This window comes from Pleurodeles waltl, chromosome 1_2 (assembly GCF_031143425.1).
Source record: "Pleurodeles waltl isolate 20211129_DDA chromosome 1_2, aPleWal1.hap1.20221129, whole genome shotgun sequence".
Taxonomy (NCBI): Eukaryota; Metazoa; Chordata; class Amphibia; order Caudata; family Salamandridae; genus Pleurodeles; species Pleurodeles waltl.
This window is the reverse complement of record NC_090437.1, coordinates 591,927,581-591,947,710: the sequence shown is the minus strand read 5'-3', so window position 1 is coordinate 591,947,710 and position 20,130 is coordinate 591,927,581. Positions and strand designations below refer to the sequence as shown.

The window sequence follows — 20,130 nt, the reverse complement described above, 5'->3', positions numbered from 1 at the left end:
TATCATTGTATCCAAGTGCTAAGATGTTGTTTGCAAAATCACAACGACAGCATACCTGTATCTCATTGGAAGTACTGATTGATCAACTCCATCATGGACTCAGCTGCACCTTCTTCATCTGCCTCCTCATTACTCTCCAGGTGTCCATCACCACCCACATGTCCAGCAGCCACTTCCTCATCTGCCAGTAACGGGATGTGATGTCTGAGGGCCAGATTGTGGAGCATGCAACAGCCAACAATTATCTTACACATCTTTTGAGGACTGTAGAGGAGGGCATCTCCTGAGACATGGAGACATCTAAATATTGCCTTGAGTAGGCCAAATGTCCTTTCAATCACACGCCTCATCCTACCGTGGGCCTCATTGTAATGTGTCCCTGCATTGGAGGCAGGGTAACTCACTTGTATTAGCAACCAGGGTAGGTTAGGATATCCAGAGTCTCCTGTGTGAATAGAGACAGGAACTGTTAGAAACCAGATACATACACATGGAAGATAGTGTTGACAGGTGCAACAACAGAGACACACATCCACACAGATACCTTCCAATTAGCCAAGCTCTCTCTCATTGTAGATGTGCCATCATGTTTGGGATATATCTGTTCCTCATTATGTAGGCATCAGAGACAGATCCCTGAAACTTGGCAGTCACCTGTGAGATATACTGGTCTGCCAAGCACACCATCCGCATGTTTATAGAGTGGAAGTTTTTCCTGCTCCGATAGACCTGTTTTTTGACACTTGGAGGAACCAAAGCAATATGGATACCATCAATTGCTCCTATTATGTGAAGGATGTGTCCCAGTTTATAGAAGTCAGCCTTCACAGTGGCCAAATCTGCAGGTTGGGGAAAACGGATGTAACTGTCCAGGTGCTTCTGGATGGCTGACAGTGCATCCCACAACACAATGCTGAACATGGGCTGTGACATCCCTGCAGTCAAGCCCAGTGTGAACTGGAAGGACCCTGTGGCAAGGAAGTGCAGCACCGACAACACTTGGGCCATGGGAGAGATTGCATTGGGATTGCGGATGGCAGGCAGTAGATCAGCCTCCAACTGAGTACAGAGTTCCATGATGGTGACACGATTCAACCTGTAGGTCTGCACGATGTGTCTTTCCTCCAAGGTGGCGAGGTCGACTACCGAACGGTACACTGGTTCATTCCTCCTTCTCCCCATTACATGGTATCTAGGATAGCGAGGGAAATATTGTTTTATGTGATGTGCAGGTCAAACATATTATCAGTCCAATATATTGTGATACACACTAAACAATGCAGGCATGACTGAACAGGTGACAGTAACTACATAGGGTATTTAGGAGTGTCATTAATGGCATGCATGATAGCAATAAGTGGTCCTGTACTTGGTAAGTGTCAACCAATACATGTGTGATGGTGCAGCTTGTGTGCACATATGTCTCCCGCATAGGACATGCATATACACATAACAGTGTAGCAAAACAGCCAATGGGCCAGCATGCAGGGACATATTCATTTCATGTTACATACATGTTGTATCCCAAATGTATGTGGCAGTGTATGACATACATACCTGGGCCTATGCACTAATCAGAACATTTCAGAGTCATGACACACGTAAATTTCTCAGAATAACCCATTAACTGTATATAAAAGGGCAGTTGCCTGTCCAGAAGCACCGTGATGTGATGCAATTCTGCCGCCGTATGCCATCAGGTTGGTAGGCGGTCCTAACCGTCATGTGCCTTCTCATTGGTTGCCATTGCTGCCTATGTGGGAGTGGGGCAAATAATGATCACTGCGGGCGGTGACGGTCGTGTATACGGTGGCCGTGCCCGCAATTCTCTGCCAACTATCTCACTTGACTCCTGGCACTCCTGCAAGCAAGATCTCCATTATGTGAGCTGCTGTGTACTGTCTCTGGGAGCCATTATGTCACGTCCTGCAGGTGATAGGATCCAGCCTCTACCCAGGTGGAACTGGAGAAACTGGTGGAAGGGGTCCTAACCCTGTATGGACAGCTGTATAGGGCACCAGAGAAACAGGTGAGCCCTATGCCATTGCCGTGTGTGATAGGGGTGCGTCACTGTGAGTGGGGGTGCCACACTGGACATGGTGTGCATGCATGCTGGGGGCATGGATATATGCAGTGTGATCCCTTTGGATAGATGTGGATTTTGATGTGTGTGTGGTATATGTAGGCCACTGCTGTCAATGAAGTGCCACTCCTAATCACATTCTCCTCCTGTCTATATCACCCATCCAGGTCAGTGCCCATCAGCAGAAGGGGCATTGGAGCCCCATCACCAAGCAAGTGTGGACCCTGGGGATCCATAGCCGGTGGAGCACCCATTGCAGAAAACTGTGGGAGGACCTGAGACACTGGGCCCAGAAGATCGCAGAGACCCAGCTGGGGATGTCCTCCTGATGAAGGAAGGGTGCCTGTTGGACCCTGACCACCCTAATGGCCCGCATTTTGGTGGTGGCCTACCCTGAGGTGGATGGGTGTTTGAAGGCAGCACAACAGCCACAAGGGGGTAAACACTGATTGTAAACTGACACCTGACAGGCCTGGAATGGGATTGGGTGGCTGCATACTGGCATACTGTGAATGTGTACACTGTAAGGTGCACATTTACAATATCTATCAGTGACTCTACCAGGGTAACCATGGAGTAAGTGTGACAAATCAATGGTGCCAGTGAAGTGCACTTCCAAACTTCACATGGGTGGGCCGGTTTTGACACCCTATTCATTCTGTCTGACCAGCTCCATACAAATCCATTTTTGTATCAAAGCTGTCAACTCCATCTATGTAAGTCCTATACTGCGAATGCGTTTGCATTGGCATGGTACAGTAGCTGCCATTGCCTGCATGTGGGTCTGGCTTAACATGTCAACCATGAGAAGGGTCTCAATGGGACTGGAGTATTGGACTGATAGCTGACTATGCAACCATGCCTCACGTCAGAGTTCAGGGATGTGTTGTGACACAACAATGGGATACTGCTAATGGCTCTAAGATGAGGGCTGATGGTACAGCAAGTGCTGCTCATTTAGATATTAGTGTGTGGACTAGGCCTTACTAAAATGGAGTGCTATTAGTTCAGATGATGGTCCAAGGACCTAACTGATGTGACAACTTAAGGACTCCATGTGAATTGTTTTATGTTCTAGGCATATCCTAGTAGTACAACAAAGCCACAGCCTCCACGTCCATATCCATAGCTGTATTCACATATGATGTGAACTAAGACTTATAGCTTTGCATGTGCAATAGGTATTGGAAGACTTGGAGTGCTTGGCAATGGCATTACCTGACATGAGATGTAAAGTGTGATGTGTACATATTCATATATGTCAATGAGAGTTAGGTTTTGACCATTTACCTACCTCTCTTTTTCAATCCCCCTCTCTTTCTCTCCCTTTGTGTGCATCAGCATCATCTGTTGAAGGAGAAGGGGCAAAGGTGAGTGGGGGTCCAGCAGCCCACGGGACCCAGGAGGCTGGAACCAGCGAGGCCGAGGCAGCTAGTGTGACAGAGGGTGAGGGGAGTGCCACGGGAGGCTGGTTCTTCAACATCATCATTGGATTCTTCCTGCAGTGGGCACTCCCTGGTGGTGGCAGACCCACTAGGGACCACCCTTGCACCATCTGTGTCTGACACCCCCTTATTAGCACCGCCCTCGAAATAGCTCCCCACCCAGCTCCCCGTGCCCACTCACCCAAGAGGGTGGATGTCTCTTTCACCACAGGCACCTCTGCTCCTGCCCCAGTCAGCCCTGCTGTCCTCAGTGAGGAGGCTATTGACCTCCTGAGGTCCATCTCTGTGGGTTAGACAACCATCATGAACACCATCCAGGGATTGGCAGCTCATTTACAGCAGAGCAATGCGTTCCTGGAAGGTATTCACAGTGCCCTGTCTGGCCTGCAGAGATCCTTTCAGGCTCTGGCCTCCTTGCTGACAGCAACATTACACAATAAAATGATGGACGTCATGGAGTGTTGAAACTTTTCAAACACTCACCCCCAGTCACAGATCTGGGTTTAATCCATTGTGATTTTGCTTGCCACGTCACCCCAGTTCAGACCCAGCCATATGCAAATCAGTCTTGACCCTGCTCCGTATGGGAGCAGTCCAGCCCAGACTGCCAAGCCAGGTCCTCCGTGGACAGGATGCAAGCATCCTGTGACGGTTTTCAGGATATCACCCTTCATCAGCCAGGCTAGCTTGAATCCACTGGTGGTACTGGCGATCTATTGGCTGTGTCCCGTTTGGAAACACCGCCATGCTCATAATATAGTGGTCTTCTCCACTGGGCCTGCGGTGGTCCTCAGACCGCCAAACTCGTAGTGAGGGCCATAGTATCTAAGAATAGGGTCAAGCAGTACTTGGAGGTAACAAAATTTTAAACAAGAATACAACACAATTATAATCACCATGGCAGTGTTTGTGGTACCAATAGGCACTAGCAAGCTATTATAGGATTTATGTAAATTTAGGGGATTGCCAGCTGTATTGTTACTGCAGTTCGTGCCTGCATCTCTTCTCCAGCACACCTCTGAGTAATCATCACAAAAAGTAAATGATGCAGACCATAAAATATCTGTCCCTCTGCCGCAGACATTTTTTCTTCTTCTGGGCACTATGTCATGTTTCAAACGAGGGGCTCAGATATAAGACTCTAATGTGTCTGGTGAGCAGATTAAATGTACAGCTGCAAAGCAATCTTACCATAAAATATTCATTTGTGCCCATCACAGTGTCAAAAATATGGCCGAATTGAGAAAATAGAGAGTACAGCAAAAGCTCCTTAAAATACAAAGGGCCAGATTAACAGTTTTGCAGATAGGGTACTCTATTGCAACCGCAACAGTACCCTATCTGCCAAACCCTCGGTCCACCCATTAGGTTTTCCATTGATGGACCCCCTGCTGGCTCTGTCAACAGAAAAAGTCCTCTGACAGCTCGACAGGAGGGTGTTGGGGTCTTAGATTTCTGTTTTTCAGAAACACACTCCCAAAGTGGGTTGTTTGCTTGTGAATTTTTTTTTTTAAATTTGGTGAATGGAAACAACAGCGGTCATCCCCCAAACCTGTTTTATACTGAGAGGAACCACCATGACACTGGTTCTTTTCAGTGTGCATAGATGACCACTGGGCCGGCGGTAATCTCTAAATTTGGCAGGCAGTACACCAGCAGTGTGGGGGAGGAAATGTCCTTCGCCACCCTGATGGATGGGTTCCATCTGCCAACTCATAAATCGAGCCCTAACTTGTTTCTTTCATAACGAATGTTATATATTTAGAAATCATGGAAGCAGGCTAATAGGCCTACTAATTTAACACACATTTTAGAATAAAGCCAAATACATAGAAAGATTAGAAATAATAAAACATTTCGCTGGTGTATCTACACAGAAAGGACGCCCTCATTGCGCACGCCTTTGGCTTTACCTTATCATATGTTTTGCCATTTTTAATGCCTTCAGCCATGGGCCATTAAAATCAGGCCTGCCCTGGGAATATATGGTGACATTGAGACCCATATTTATACTTTTTAGCGCCGCTTTTTGGCGCAAAAGTGGGGAAAACTTACAAAATACAATTGTATTTTGTAAGTTTGCGCCGCTTTTGCGTCAAAAAATGACGCAAATGCGGCGCTAAAAAAAGTATAAATATTGTCCCGAGTGTCCTATTTTCAGTGTGGATAACGACTTCATTTTAAAGCGGCTGTATGGTAGAAAATAATTCTACTCAGGTGACCATTCCCCAAGTCGACCTGCGTCCTATGATACCGTTATATCCCTAATCGGGTTGAAACACCGTTGACATTTATAAAGACTGACCCTGCTATTTACTATCCTACAAGAGTAACTACCCTGTGGACGTATTTTACTCATATCATCTGTGGCAGTCATTTTTCATGTATCGATGCACCAACAACTGTTTCTATAACAGAAACTTTAATTGTTAGAATTGATGTTGTTTGACACTTGAGGTGCACTTTTTTACTATTTTGGTTTTCCACTAATGTAATTTAGTGTCCTTCATTTACAATAAAAATATTGTTTGAACTTATATGGCGTGTTTATGTACTAGTTGCAGACTGTTCCCAGAGTAGAATTATTTTGTCGCATGTTGAGATTCATTCGATTGCAGTACTTTCTGCCTTATCAAACATTTTTCTGAAGTGAGTTTCAGGTGAATTCTTGTTTCTCTTTGAACCCATAAATCAGGCCCCTATTGTGTTTTTTCATAAATAATGTTATTCTATTTAGATATCATGGAAGGAGGCTAAAATGCCCACTAACTTAACATACATTTTAGAATAAAGCCAGTAGAAAGAAAGTAAATACTTAAAAAGATCAAGAAATAATAAAGCAAGAGAACGTGCTTTGAAAATTAAGTATTAGGAGAAAAGCCATAACCATTAGAATATATTAACTGTATTAGCTTCCCATGACAGGCATTTAGAAGCTGGCCAATATAATACTTTAAAGATAAGTGTGACTGAATTACAATAGCTATCATTCTGGGGAGAAAAAAAGTTGGACAGAATTGACCCATGTAGTCTATTCTAACAATCTCATTTATATAATGGCATTATACACTTTGAAAAAACACCTTTAACTTTTTGTTGCACTGCGTCTATTCATCTTTCATTAATTCAGGTGTATTTGCGGAAATATTTTCAATTGTAAAAATTCACAACTAAAATTTGATCACATCTATTTTCATAGGTAAGGCATCAGATTTTGTTACTCACTAGTGCAAATTCTTTGTTGAGAAGCATCTGCTCCACCAGGGATGACTCGTTGTGAAAGAGGTGAGGCTGCATGTGACTCCACATGTGCGGGAACCACCAGAACTCGTCTACCGAGGCCAGCAGCAAATCGTCCCCTTCATCCTCCTCGACAGTACCTGGGAAAAGAAGAGCACAAGTGGTACTGTCACGGGGTACGGCAAGAATGGCATCCTCGGTGAAATTATGACATTTTAATTGGTTAAAGCTGACTATGTACACTCGAACGCATTTTGCAAACTAAGGAGTTCCCCTTCTGTCACATATTCTATCATCCGGTCAGTTCACATCTATAAACACAGCTGACCACTGGTTGTACTTATTTTCTTGACGTGCAGTCCCTTTTCTGATGTCATTCAATGTCCTTTCTTAAAGGAGTGGAGGTACAGCATCTAAAAACTCGATTCTGGAGTAGAACTTTAGTTTTCTTCGGTATTTTGCCTATCTTTTTGATTTATTTAATCTGCACTTTAATTCCCCTGCTTGTCTAAATTTCCTTCAGTTTGTAGCACTTTAATATTCAAAAGCCAGTTTTTATGTTATGATTTTTTTCTTTTTTGCTTGCTTGCATTTGCAATAATTATCTTAAAACTAAATTAATACAATATAAATCGTGCTATAGAAAGCACTTGGAAATGGCAGAATCATGTTTTTCTTTGTTTGCACTAACAAAACGAGTCTTCATAGAACTAAATGAATACAGTGTGAATTGTGTAACAGATACCCGTGATTGTTGAAACGCAAAAAAAATGTAAGAAATTTGGGGCATTATTTGAGACCAATGGAAGCCCCACTCAAAAAGTAAGCACAATCCTTGCCAGGGTGAACCACAAATTCACTAAATAACCTGTGTTTATCTCTCTTGTAGCTAGGCACAAAAGCAGTCAGGATTAACTTGGAGGAAATGTGTGAAGTATTTATGCAGCACTCAAACAGTAAAAAAGTGATAATACAATACAGGAAAAGTCCCAAATTGATTTAGAAAAATAGAGTAAATTTTATTAAATAAAATGATACCAGAACAGCAAATATTCAACCGAGTCAAAGTCACAGGTTCAAGGCGCCCGCGATGGGGTGCGGGTTGGATACAGGAGCCAGGATTGTCAAGATGAAGGGATTTACCTTCTCACAATTCAGGTCCATGTGAGGAACCTCAGTTGGGGTGTCACATCAGCAGGGGCCATGAGGAGACCATTGCCTGTGCGAGGAGCAGATCACCACTGGAGCTTCACTATAGCTTTTGAGATCGGCTGGCACTGTCTAGCGTGAACAGCAGGCCATTGCTGGAGCTTCACATTAGCAGGAAACATGGTTGTTGCAGATGGTCATAGCTGTAGCGAAGAGCAGGACGTCACTGAAGCTTCATGTTGATAGGCGTCGTGGATGGTTGTTTCTGAACACGGTCGCAAGGAGGCCAAAATGTCTGGATTTTCAACTTTAACCTGTTTTTGATGAACAAGGAGAATACAGTGAAGCTAGCCAGAGGTCCAGGACCTGTGGGGCACAGCACTTCTTGGAGAGCAGGATTCACTCCAACAAAGGCCAGCAGCAAGGCTCAGGCAGGTCTAAGCAGGTTCAATTGGTGCTGGGCAGCTGGGCAGCTGCAGGGATCCCTCTGGAAGGTTGGTGCATTCCAGTACCTCAAACAAGAAGTCAGCTAACTGAAACTTGGAGCTGTGATTGATGATAGGCTGAATATTGGTACTCAAACCAAGTTGGTGGTCTCATCCTCATGTAGCACCTTAAGGATGATTAAGGAAATTATCCCATTCATCACTTCAGATGCTAAGAAAACCATAATTACAACTTTAGTTTTGTCAAAAATAGAAAATTGCAATGGGTGGTACCAAAATTTGCAACAACAATATTTGACAAAATTGCAAACCCTGCAAGATGTGGTAGACAGATTGCTCTTAGGTATTCCCAAATTTCAATCAATCGCTTAGGCCATCAGAAGGCTTCACTGGCTGACAGGAACTGCATAAATGTCAAGGCACAGAAGGTTATCAGCCCTGAATTATTATGACAAATGGTATGAACTCAGCAGAAATCTATTATCGATGGGGGCAAAGAAAGTAGTGGTCCTCAGATTCAAGAGAATGAAATGGGGAGGACAACATTTTGTTACCGGGACCAGCATAACTTGGAATCTGCTTCAACCTCATATCAGGACTGCTCCCCCCTGCTTGCCTTCAGAACGGAGCTGAAAACTTGACTTTTTATTAATTAATTTTAATTAGGGCTTCATTCAGTTGTGCTCAAGGACAGAGTATACAAGCGCTCTATAAATTGCTTAACATAATATAACATAACTTCAGGGATAGCCTGGGTTCAAGTCAAGTAGGTGCAATCTTCCTTCTTTAGACAGAAGGGCAGTTTGTTTTGTGAATTTTGCTCCGGTCTATGAGTGTTCTTATGAGAGGTTCTGGAGGAGCCACATTTATGGCTATTACCAGCCTTTGTTTGTGGGGGGCATTCCCTGGCCTATCCCCATACCGGTTCTGGTTTATCTCCACTTTCCTTGGGTTTAATCCAAACTGTCTAGAGTGACAAAGATAAGAGCAGGCCTGGCATCAGGTTCCTTCATGTGTGTTGCATGAAGTATTCTTTGAAGTGTAATCAGCAGGGCACAACTCCTTTTAAGCCATCCTTTCAGGAAGACCAACTCCTTCTAAACCCAAGCCCATTTTGTCTCCATGTCTAGAAGGAATAAAACACATCACAGTAGAGCAATACATAGTCTGGTGACCCTGGACACAGGTAGAAAGGCACATTTTGTTTAAGCAGGAAATGGCAACTTTCTAAAAGCAACATTTTCAGAATAGTACCTTAAAAACCAACTTTGCCATTAAAAAGGATTTTAAATTACAATTTAAATGTTTGGAAAAAGCATTTGTTATCTGTTCCCAAACTGGGGTTATCACTTATTGAGTGTAATAAGGTAACTCATTGTTAGTCTATGGGAGAGATAGCCTCACAACAGCAAAAATGATTTTAAGTTGTTTTTTTAGTTTTTTTGTTTTTTACTGTCAGGACATATAAAACTTAAATACACATGTTCTACTTTTTAAATACCATACACCCTGCCCTATGAGTCTTTATGGGCTACCTTAGGGGTGACTTATAATTATTAAAATGGAAGGTTTAGGCGTGGCCAAAAATTATTTTTCTAGGTCAAAATGGCAGTTTAAAAATGCACTGCATATTGCAGTGACAGACCTGAGACATGTTTTACAGGGTTACTTTAGTGGGTGCACAATGAGCGCTGCAGTCTACTAGTAGAATTTAATTTACAAGCCCTAGGTACACGTAGTAGTACTTACTAGAGACTTGTAAGTAAACAAAAGGTACCAATCAGGTCTAGGCCAATTTTACCACGTTTTCAAGGGAGAGCACAATCACTTTACCACTGATTAACAGGTATAAACTGCACAGAGTCCTACAAGCCAACGAAAATTGGTTCAGAAAAAAAAGGCAAAAATCTGGAGTGACCCTGCAGAGGGTAATTAAATAGAATGTTTAATATAATTATGCAAAGGTAATGAATTTTGGGTGTTACGATGGCTTTTCCTATAACATGATGGTGTTTTAATTGAAAATGGATTGTAAATGTCAGCATGAGAGGCATACTATAATTTCAAATAGAATGTGATGATATCACAAATGACTTTCAATGTACACAACTATGTTTTCTGCCTCCCTACAGAAGTCAACAAACATTATGGAAAGAAACCTGAAAAGTCCTTCCTCACCCATCATATTGAAATATGACTTCTGGTTTTGATGTGTTTTGAGTGATTGCTTGTTTCAGAGTGACTTCTTGTTCACAAAATGTAGAATATAAAGATGGTACCACCTTTTTTCTACAAAGTATTTGTGTATTTTAAATGTACAATGCATACAATGTGGAGTCTGCTTAGGAGGATTCTTGAGTGAGACCAGAATGCAACATTTGAGCAAACAAAACAGGATTTTGCAAAGCAAGTAAAAATTAAAGCAGAAGAATAACTCATATCATTCATTCATTCAATGTCAATAACACTTATACCTTTAAGAAGTGACACTGCCTGCTATTTACAGGTCAGTTTTTAGCGTGTGATACATGCTGACCACCACCAAACAGAATACCACTATTTTGCAAAAATTTAAATTCCAGAATGCATATCAAATGCTGGAAGAGAAACTATATAGTGAAATGCCTGAGAACAAGCAAATTAATCCCTGTGTTTTCCATCCCAGCAGGAAAATACTGTGACACATTAATATTGCACAATGTACATGGCGTATAAGTTGTATATAGCAACCTAAAGTATATCTAGGTACAGGTCATTAAAGGTATGTCTTAGGAGTCTTTCTGATATTCTTGCAGTTTAGATTATTTAAAGCTATTGGTTCTGTGTGTTTTCTTGAATTACAGGAGAAATCTGATCTTCTGAATTAGATAAAAACCCCTAACGTTGGTTCCAGATCTCAATGTGTGCCTTTGGAGGAGATGTGCCGTAGATGGTTATGGGCATGTGTATGGAGGCTGTTGATTATCTAATCTTCATCATTTTACGCCTCTCACCAGTGATCATATTGTGACTCTTTAATGCCAGCACATAAGACAACGCCATTGATCAGCTTTCCATTCAAGCTGACCTGTGATGGTAATTTTGAAATCAATTTCAATGGTAGGATGTGTTTGAGTTTCCTAAGTTCGGAATACTATTTTTCTCACAGTACTAATTTGTGTGTTCACCCTGAGGTTGTTGTGACCTAGGTAGACAAACAGATTTTTGACTGTCTTGCGGAATACTATTTGGTGAACATGGAAAGTGAGATGGGTGGGAACAAAAGGGGGAGATTATCAAATGACAGGGTCCAAGCAGCAAAGCTTTTCCTTTTTAATTTGTTCAGCTCCAGATCTGCTTTTTCCATTATTTTCTTTAAATTCCCATGCCGTCTCCCACAAAGATGTTTTTGTCTATCTGTAACTGACATCAATTTGAGTAAAGTGCTTAAAGCTTAATGATAAATGCTTTGGGGTTCGTTCGGGTAGTGAACAGAAAAAGGGTTGGAAGGAAAAGCAGTGTAATTTAATTGACTGAATTACTTCAGAAAGGAAGGGTCTCGAGCACTTCTGTCTAAAACACAAAGAAAAAGTCAAAGAATTTCATCAAGAACAACAATCTATTGTCTTCAAAACAAAGATGCAATCACAGACAGAGAATAGGGTCAATGTAATTATGTGCACGTATTTTAGTGTGGCCTTGCAGAAATGCAGGGGAGCTTTATTTTGAATAACCTTCAAAGATGCAGCAAAAGAGTGATTGAAATATGGTGCCTCATGATGTATTGTTCTTAAACAAGTTTTCTTCAACTGTTTTTTAAATTAGGGTGGGGCAGTCATAATGGATGTGGGATACTCTTTTAAATAACGCTCTCCCTCTTAGTAATATAGTAAGTAATATCTGTTTATTTTATGAGATAGATGCAGTTGGTAATCCCCCTACAGCCAGCAGCCAACTGACTTCAGAGAGTACCCTCCAGCTCAGGTCAGAACATAGAACATTACATAACAGTTCCATACTTCAGAACACATAACTTAAAGGTATAGTATTAACATTACAACACATCTCCCCCTTTACAGAAATCAAATATATTTTCTTGCATATAATAAATATGTTGGCACAAACACTCCAATATAGAAAATAGCATATCATGAGAAATTGAACAAGTATATAAGAGTATCTTCATTCCTCGTAATACATGTAATCCTCTGCTGGTGTTTTTTCTCACACTCTCTTCTTGCAATAACATTTTGTTGCCCAACAATTCTTCATCACCCATCATCATAAAACTACTATACTTTTCTCCTGACACTTCCTGAGAACCTATTTCCTCTCTAATTGTTTCCATCATTCTTTTCATATAATGCCAGTCTGCGCATGTTCCATCGTTCTCCATTTTCCAAAATCACAAACAAACCATGTACTTCTTTAACTATGTATGGGCCATGGAACTTTGATAACTCCCAGTAATATGGCCTGATTTCAGATTAACCCAGTCACCTACTCTTATCTTTCTATCAACTTCCTCTTTTTTTTCAGTATCTCCTTGACTGATCAGAATCCTCATCCATGCTGGAGACATCTTTGTGTTAGCTTTCCTTCCTCTCATCTCATTGAAAGGAATCTTTTTTGTAACTCCATTCTCAGTGGTACGATATGCCCACACTAAATCTCCAACCATCTTTTTGACATCACTCTTTCTTGCCAATGCCATTTGAATCACCCCATTGACCATGCGGTTTTCCCGCTCTACAATTCCATTGGCCTGGGAGTTATATAAAGAGGTACGGGAATGCTAAATCCCACAATAACTCAACTACTTTGTCATCTCCTCTGATACCAGTTGGGTACCATTGTCTGTTATCAATTTCAATGGATATCCTTCCTCCCTGAACACTTCTTTTAAGACTCTGATAGTACTTTCTGTTGTGATCGCGTGCATAAATTTCACTACTATCCACTTGCTATGTTCATCCACCATCACAAGAGCAAATTTCAATTCAGAAATGACTCCTCCTATGGGTCCTATAAAGTCCAAACATAGAGTGTGCCATGGAAGACCTGGATCACTAACCACCCCCATTATTGATTGCTCTCCTACTCTCAATCTTTTCTCTCCTTCCTTACAATGCTCACAACGTACAACCCATTGATCAATTGTTTCATCCATGCTTGGCCACCAAAAATGTTCACATAATCTTTTCTTTGTTAATGTTTGACCTAAATGACCTTGGTGTCCCATTTTAAACAATTAAAATCTTACGTTTTCTGGAGGTACTACTCTGTCTCCCTAATGACAATCTTGCCACCATGGACCAACAATTCATCTATTATTTTTCCATATAGTCTTAATGCTACAGGTATGGTACTCTCCGTCCTACTTCCCTTCAAAATCATATTTATAACCAACTGTAACACCTCATCTTTATGCATGCTTCCACACCATTTTTCTTTCCCGATTGCTCCTTGACTCCATTTCACTAAGTCTTCTACAATCGCTACTGCCCCTTCGCCATCAAATACTTTCTCTTTATCTACTTCTTGCCAAGGTACTGGTAATCTTGATAACCCATCCACTTGACTCTTCTTCCATCCTGGGATGTACTCTACTGTGTATCGATATTCCTGCAAATGGAATGCCACCCGGGCCAACGTGCTGATACATATTCTGTCCCCCAGGAAGTAAAATCTTCAATATTGGTTTATGATCTGTTTGTATGATAATTGGAAATCCCCACAAAAACATTCTGAAATACTCAACAGCACATACAGCTGCCAATGCTTCCCATTCTGTAACCAAATAATTTCATTCTGTGTGAGTCAAAGAACGAAAAGCGAAGGCCACTGTTTTTTCCCCATCTTTGTGTTTCTGTGACATGAAAGCACCCAGTCCTACTGCACCAGCATGAACTGTAACTATGGATGTAAGTTTTGTATCGAATGGAGTTAACACCTTTCAGAACAAATTTATTCCTTAACACTTTCAAAAGATGTTTGTTGATCACCTAACCACTCATAGTTGCACCCTTTTCTCAACAATGTTTTCATATTTTCAATTTTCTCTGAAACGTTCCTTACTAATTGTGAATAAAAATCTTTATCCATGGGAGCAGGTGCTTTCCTTATGGCCTCTAAAAGATCTCTCTTTGGCCTCACTCCTGAATATGCTAATGTGTACTCTAAGAACTCTGCCTCTTCAACACAGAATTTACATTTTTCTTTTTTGAGAGTCAATTCTGCTTCCATTATTTTTTCTAAAACTCTTTTAAGAACCATATTATGACTAGTAACAGTATCTCCAAATATCAATCGGTGGATTTCCAGTTTGAGGTATAAATAAGGTGGAGAGATAATGGCCGTCTCTATTGTGTATTTGACTCTGTATAGTTAAAGTCCTTTCTACTGTTAATTATTATTTGGTGTGCCTATCACCGTATTTCCACTGGTGTCAGGTACTTATTTATAGGTGTGCCTGTCACTGCTGTATTCCCACTGGTGTCAGGTACTTATTTATTGGTGTGCCTGTCACTGCTGTACTCCCACCGGTGTCATGCGCTTATCTATTGGTGTGCCTATCACCGTATTCCCACTGGTGTCAGGTAATTATTTATTTATGTGCCTATCACCGGTGTACTCCCAACAGTGCCAGGCACTTATCTATTGGTGTGCCTATCACCGCTGTACTCACTCCGGTGTCAGGCACTTATTGTTTGGTGTGGTTATCACCGTATTTACACTGGTGTAAGTGTGCCTGTCACCGCTTAATTATTGTTCCGGATTCTTATCGTTTTGTGTATAACATTGTAGATATTATTTTTTAAATGACTTGTATATATATTCATCGTAGTCTTCCCAGTCAGTAAAGATGTCTGCCCATACATTTTTTTGCATGATTTTTTATGGGTACTGGGCTTGTTTATTTCCCATAATGCTAATGCAACTATTGTTTGAAGAAGATCGCGTGCCTTAGTTCATGTGTCCTCATTAATGAAGTACGCGCTCGAGGTAAACTTCTGTCGGTTAAGCTTTGTCTTACATTTATGCTACGATAAATGCTTTTTTTTTTTTAATTAACACAGGCAATACAGTCAATCAATCAGTTTTTATAAAGTGCAACTACTCACCCGTGAGGGTCTCAAGGCACCAGATACAATTCCCTTTTTAGAGAGTAGTCCCAAACCTCCACATTGTTAAATTAATGATTTTATCTTACGATCTTAGTGGGTTCTTGCACAAACTTCTCCTGGCGTCCATACACTATATCAGGTTCTCTCTTGAGTCAGTCAACTGACTCAAGAGAGTACCCTCCAGCTCAGTTCAGAACATAGAACATTACATAAAAGTTGTATACTTCAGAACACATAGCCTAAAGGTATAGTATTAACACTACAACACATATCCTTCCAGATACTAGATGCACAGATAGAGAATGATTCTTGATTTGATATTTTTTGCACTTCTTCATTTCCAGTCTGATGTTGCCTTGGTCAACATCTAAGTTTCCATGGGGTGGAGGTGGGAAGGTTCGTGAGTGAGGTATATGGCGTGACCTTTGATCTCAATGACCGCTATTAGTGGCATAGCTAGAATTGGTGTTGTGCAGTTTATGTGGCACTGAAAAGCCACCAGACATTCATATCTTCAAAATGCAGAATGTTAATAAGCATGAGTTTATAGCAGGTGCAAACACAACTGGTGTTATTCAGGGGCGACAGAACTGTTCACTTGAAACACCTTTCAGCTTATTTGAACCCTATTATTTAGTTATTCCACCTAACTAGAGTCAAATAGATGAATAGGTATTATCTGGCTAGAATAAACGTTGTTTACCAATAACCTGTTTTACTCTTTTGGGGAAGTTGTGAACACCTACTACTGCCAAGTAGCTCCATTCCATGTGAACCTATCCTGACTTTTTCCCAAAACATTCTGTATTCTTGGGCATCTAGTATTACTTTTAGCATTGTAAACATTGGCTCTTAAATCTCAGCATGAGATATGCCATGTTGTTCCAAATTAACCATGGAATACTAGCATAAAGATGTACACCTGCAAATGTAAGGTAACTGTCCATCACTTGTGTTGACTGAGCGTTCCCGTGATCACATCCTCCAGGCACCTGCTAGTGACAAAACACATATGCTGATTGCCAAGGCCTGAGCACCTCTTCCCTCTCACTTCTTCCGGGCTCCAGAAAGGAAAATCATACTGCTGATGCAGTAATGTTCAATGATTTAAAAAAAGCAAAACTCTGGACTAGGGGTCTGTAACTGCAGGACTAGTCCTGTCAATATCTTAAGATTGTGTGCACAGGAAACCAAAGCTTTCTTCTGAGGTTCAGTGACCTCACCAAAATATTTCCAGTGGGGCTTACATTCTTCAGCCTCCATGACATGGTTGCCTCTGACCTTGGCAGCAAGTGTGCTGGGTGTGGTGAAGCTCTCAGATAGGCTGTGGTGCAGGTCTTGATGGTTTTGTAGCTGATGAAACTGGTTTTGAAAATGGTGTGGGCCAGCACGGTGAGCCAGTCGAGTTTGATCAGATGGCAGTGATGCCGTCATGCGTCATCTCATCTTTGATGAGGCATACTGTTGCATGCAGTTGCATGCCGGATGCTCAGAAACAGCACCTGTGTAGAGTTAAGGGGGAGCATGGATCATGGTGTTGCCACCATCAAGATGTGAGAGTACGGGGCCAGAACAGCAGTTCTAATGTCACCTTCGAGGAGAGGAGAAATGGTTTCACTTTGCTTAGCAGAGAAAGCAGGTACCAGGCAATATTAGTTTGGGTGAAGAGTCCCTGGCTTGTTATCTTGATAGTTCTGGGAGTCAATTACTTTCCAGATTTAGTTGCAGACTTCTCAAAAGATTTTCCAATTATTTTTTTTATTACTGATATTATTTAAACCTGTATGCAATACAAAACAGAGAAAGCAGGACAGGGCATTTGCACAAAATACAATGTTAATCATCAAAGTTATGCATGCACTTATCAACAGTTTAAACAGTTATCAATAAATGTTGCTCTGTTATTTCAGCCCTTTTGTGTTTTTATCAACCCCATATTTGCCAAGAAGGTTTATAAGTTTAATTTGTAGTTAGATATTGTTGAGAAAACAATAGATGCAGCAAATATAGCATCTTGCTGTGTCAGTAGTCACATAGAACATGTATGTGTGTTTTGACTTGTAAGAAAATGGATTAACATTTGGAGACAATGTGTGCCTCTCCAAAAAATGAAGTCCACAATCTTGTCAGCTTCAGCACACAAGTTCAATAAGTAAACCTGGGCTCTACCCATGGTAGCTATGGCACAAAACAGACAGTCTTAATTCAAAGAAAAGTGTGTACACATTACAGTAAAAAAAAAAAAACATTTTCTACAAATAGAGAAAAATGTCATAAGAAAAATGTCAGAAAAATTTCTAAAATCCAAAGAGTATATTTTACATACAAGAGCAAACCCAGCATCCATGTGAACCTGGGCAGTACATATAAATACAATCGCAATGGCTCACACAGAACTCAGTTGCAACAAAACTACTCAATAAAGACAGCAAAATTACTGTAATTAGTAAGAACTAAAGAAATAATAAGAGAAGAGCAGATTTATTCACATCATAAGACATACCTTCAGACAGATGTTTCGTTCTACTTAGTCTCTGCAATAGAATACAAAATCCTCAGTGGTACAGAGCTGCAGGTTGTATCTGCTGACGTTAGATAGGTGTTGGGCAAAGACCCACTGAAGCTGTTGGTTTTTGGTAGTAACCTTCAAATTTGGCACCTGTAAAAGTCCTCTTGGCAGTCAGATGCTCTTCACGCATTTGCCTGGGAAAGATTTCTACTTTCAGCCTAATGGACTGATTTAGATCTAAGTGGAAGGGGTTACTCTGTCGCAACAGTGATGGATATCTCGTCCAGTGAAATCTAAATACCACAGAAAACAAAGAGGTATTTAGATTTCGGCAGATATCCGTCACCGTTGCGACCAAATAAACCCTCCAACCAGATCTAAATCAGGTCCTAGATCTTTTTTATGAAGGTCATAATCATCTGGCAGGGGAAAGCCTGAAGCAGTATTTCGCTAAATATCTGACACCTTTGCCACAAAGTACAGCTGATGCTTTAAAGGTCTTGGAAGTGCAAAAAATATCTAAGTCCCAACTTTTCAGACTTTTTGGAGACGTTCCTTTTGGTTTTTCCTCTTGGTCTCTTCTAAGGTTCTAAGGACAGCATTTTGGGCCATGGCTCTCTCCAGTAGAGGCCACCAACAGGTTTGAGTTCAGCTTCAGTTCCTACTGGTGAGCTAGACACTCCTGGATAAAAGGTATCTTGGATTTTTTTTTGTCCCAATAGCCATGAAGGAGGTCAGCCAGATAAGCCTTAGAGCTCTACTTATCAGTCCTGGGTACAAATAGGAACTAGTCCATCCCCACAGGTCTCCACATAGGTCCAACAGACAGCAGGTCCAGTCTCCATCAGTTCTGCCACAGGTCCAGATGATTTCCGATGAGCTATGGGTGAAGCACAAGTTTTTAAGGCTACACTAGCCCAAAATCACTAGTGAAATTGACTCCTAATATAATGAATAAGAAAAAAGTTCTGAGCACGTACTTTTTGGTTTGCTGTACACTATCCCACACTGATTTAAATCTAACATGGCAGCAACCTTCTGCCCTTGGAGGTTTCTGGTGTCCCTGGCAGGCAGGGTGTGTTCAGGGAAATGAACAGTCCCCTCTTCCTCAATCTCACCAAACTGGTTCGGGAACCAGTTCTCTCTCTCACTGACTGGTACCGGGCAAATTACATTTAGGCCAGGAAACAAAGTGTTCTCTTTCCCAGAACTCCATTCACACTAAATTATCAATAAGCAGGCCTCACCCTGATACCGTTCAAGTTAATGAAGTTCCTGAATCATTCCCAGCTCCCTTCCGCTGCTGAGGGGAGTCACATACCTAATACCCAGGTCTTTTGACAAAAGGCCTTAGCTACTGTTTATGCTCCGGAAGCAATTTTCAAACCTCATTAGGCAGAAGCACCGATGGGGGCCAGCTGCTGGCTATCAAATGCTTTTTAGACTTCTGGAGGTTTTAAAAGTAACTTTTCCTAAATACTTATGAAAAATCCAACATCACCAGGGAACTACATTGTTAATAAAAATTAAAAACAATGGTTGAATAACCTTATCCCAAACTCAAATTATCAGGCTACTGCTAATTAGCCGACTGAAGATTTTAAAATATATTTTTCCTAAATGTATATCAACTACCTGATTTCACCATTTAATTGGATTTTTAATAAATACTAAAACGGTGGTTAAATAATTCTGTAGCTTATTCTAATGGTGAAGTATTTCATTTTTTAAGTTATATCTTTCCAAAAGAGGGTTATTTTGACAAGTTTGCCTTCAGGTTGAAAATCTGCAGAGTCAGGCTAGACCGGAAGGCCTATGATACGTAATATGGGGGATACATAGACCCAGGTGGGATGAATTTTGAACCTAATGATGTAAGGGCTCAGGTCCATCTACCAACATTGAATTAGAAAGCCAATCGGACCACATCCCTGACACAAGCCCACTGTGAAATCTTGAGCAGGCAGTGTTTTCAGGTTACTATCAGTCTAGATGAGTACAGGGACACAATGGCAAGCCAAAAAAATACTTTGTTTATGAATAACACATTCAAACATAGCACTAAGAAACATGGAGCTGTAACTTAAAATGGTTATTTAAAAATCCTTAGTTTAGTGCCTAAAACATGAATGGTAACCACACAGAATGCAAA

General features: G+C 41.2%; 1 protein-coding gene across 1 annotated transcript in view; it reads right to left on the bottom strand.

Moving 5' to 3' along the window:
* Positions 1-20,130, bottom strand: part of NDST4 (N-deacetylase and N-sulfotransferase 4) — a 1,173,706-nt gene that overhangs the window by 785,576 nt on the left and 368,000 nt on the right. Inside the window, exon 4 of the mRNA XM_069234161.1 lies at positions 6,754-6,908. Within this exon, the coding sequence (XP_069090262.1) occupies positions 6,754-6,908 (155 nt within the window). The remainder of the gene's footprint in view (positions 1-6,753; positions 6,909-20,130) is intronic.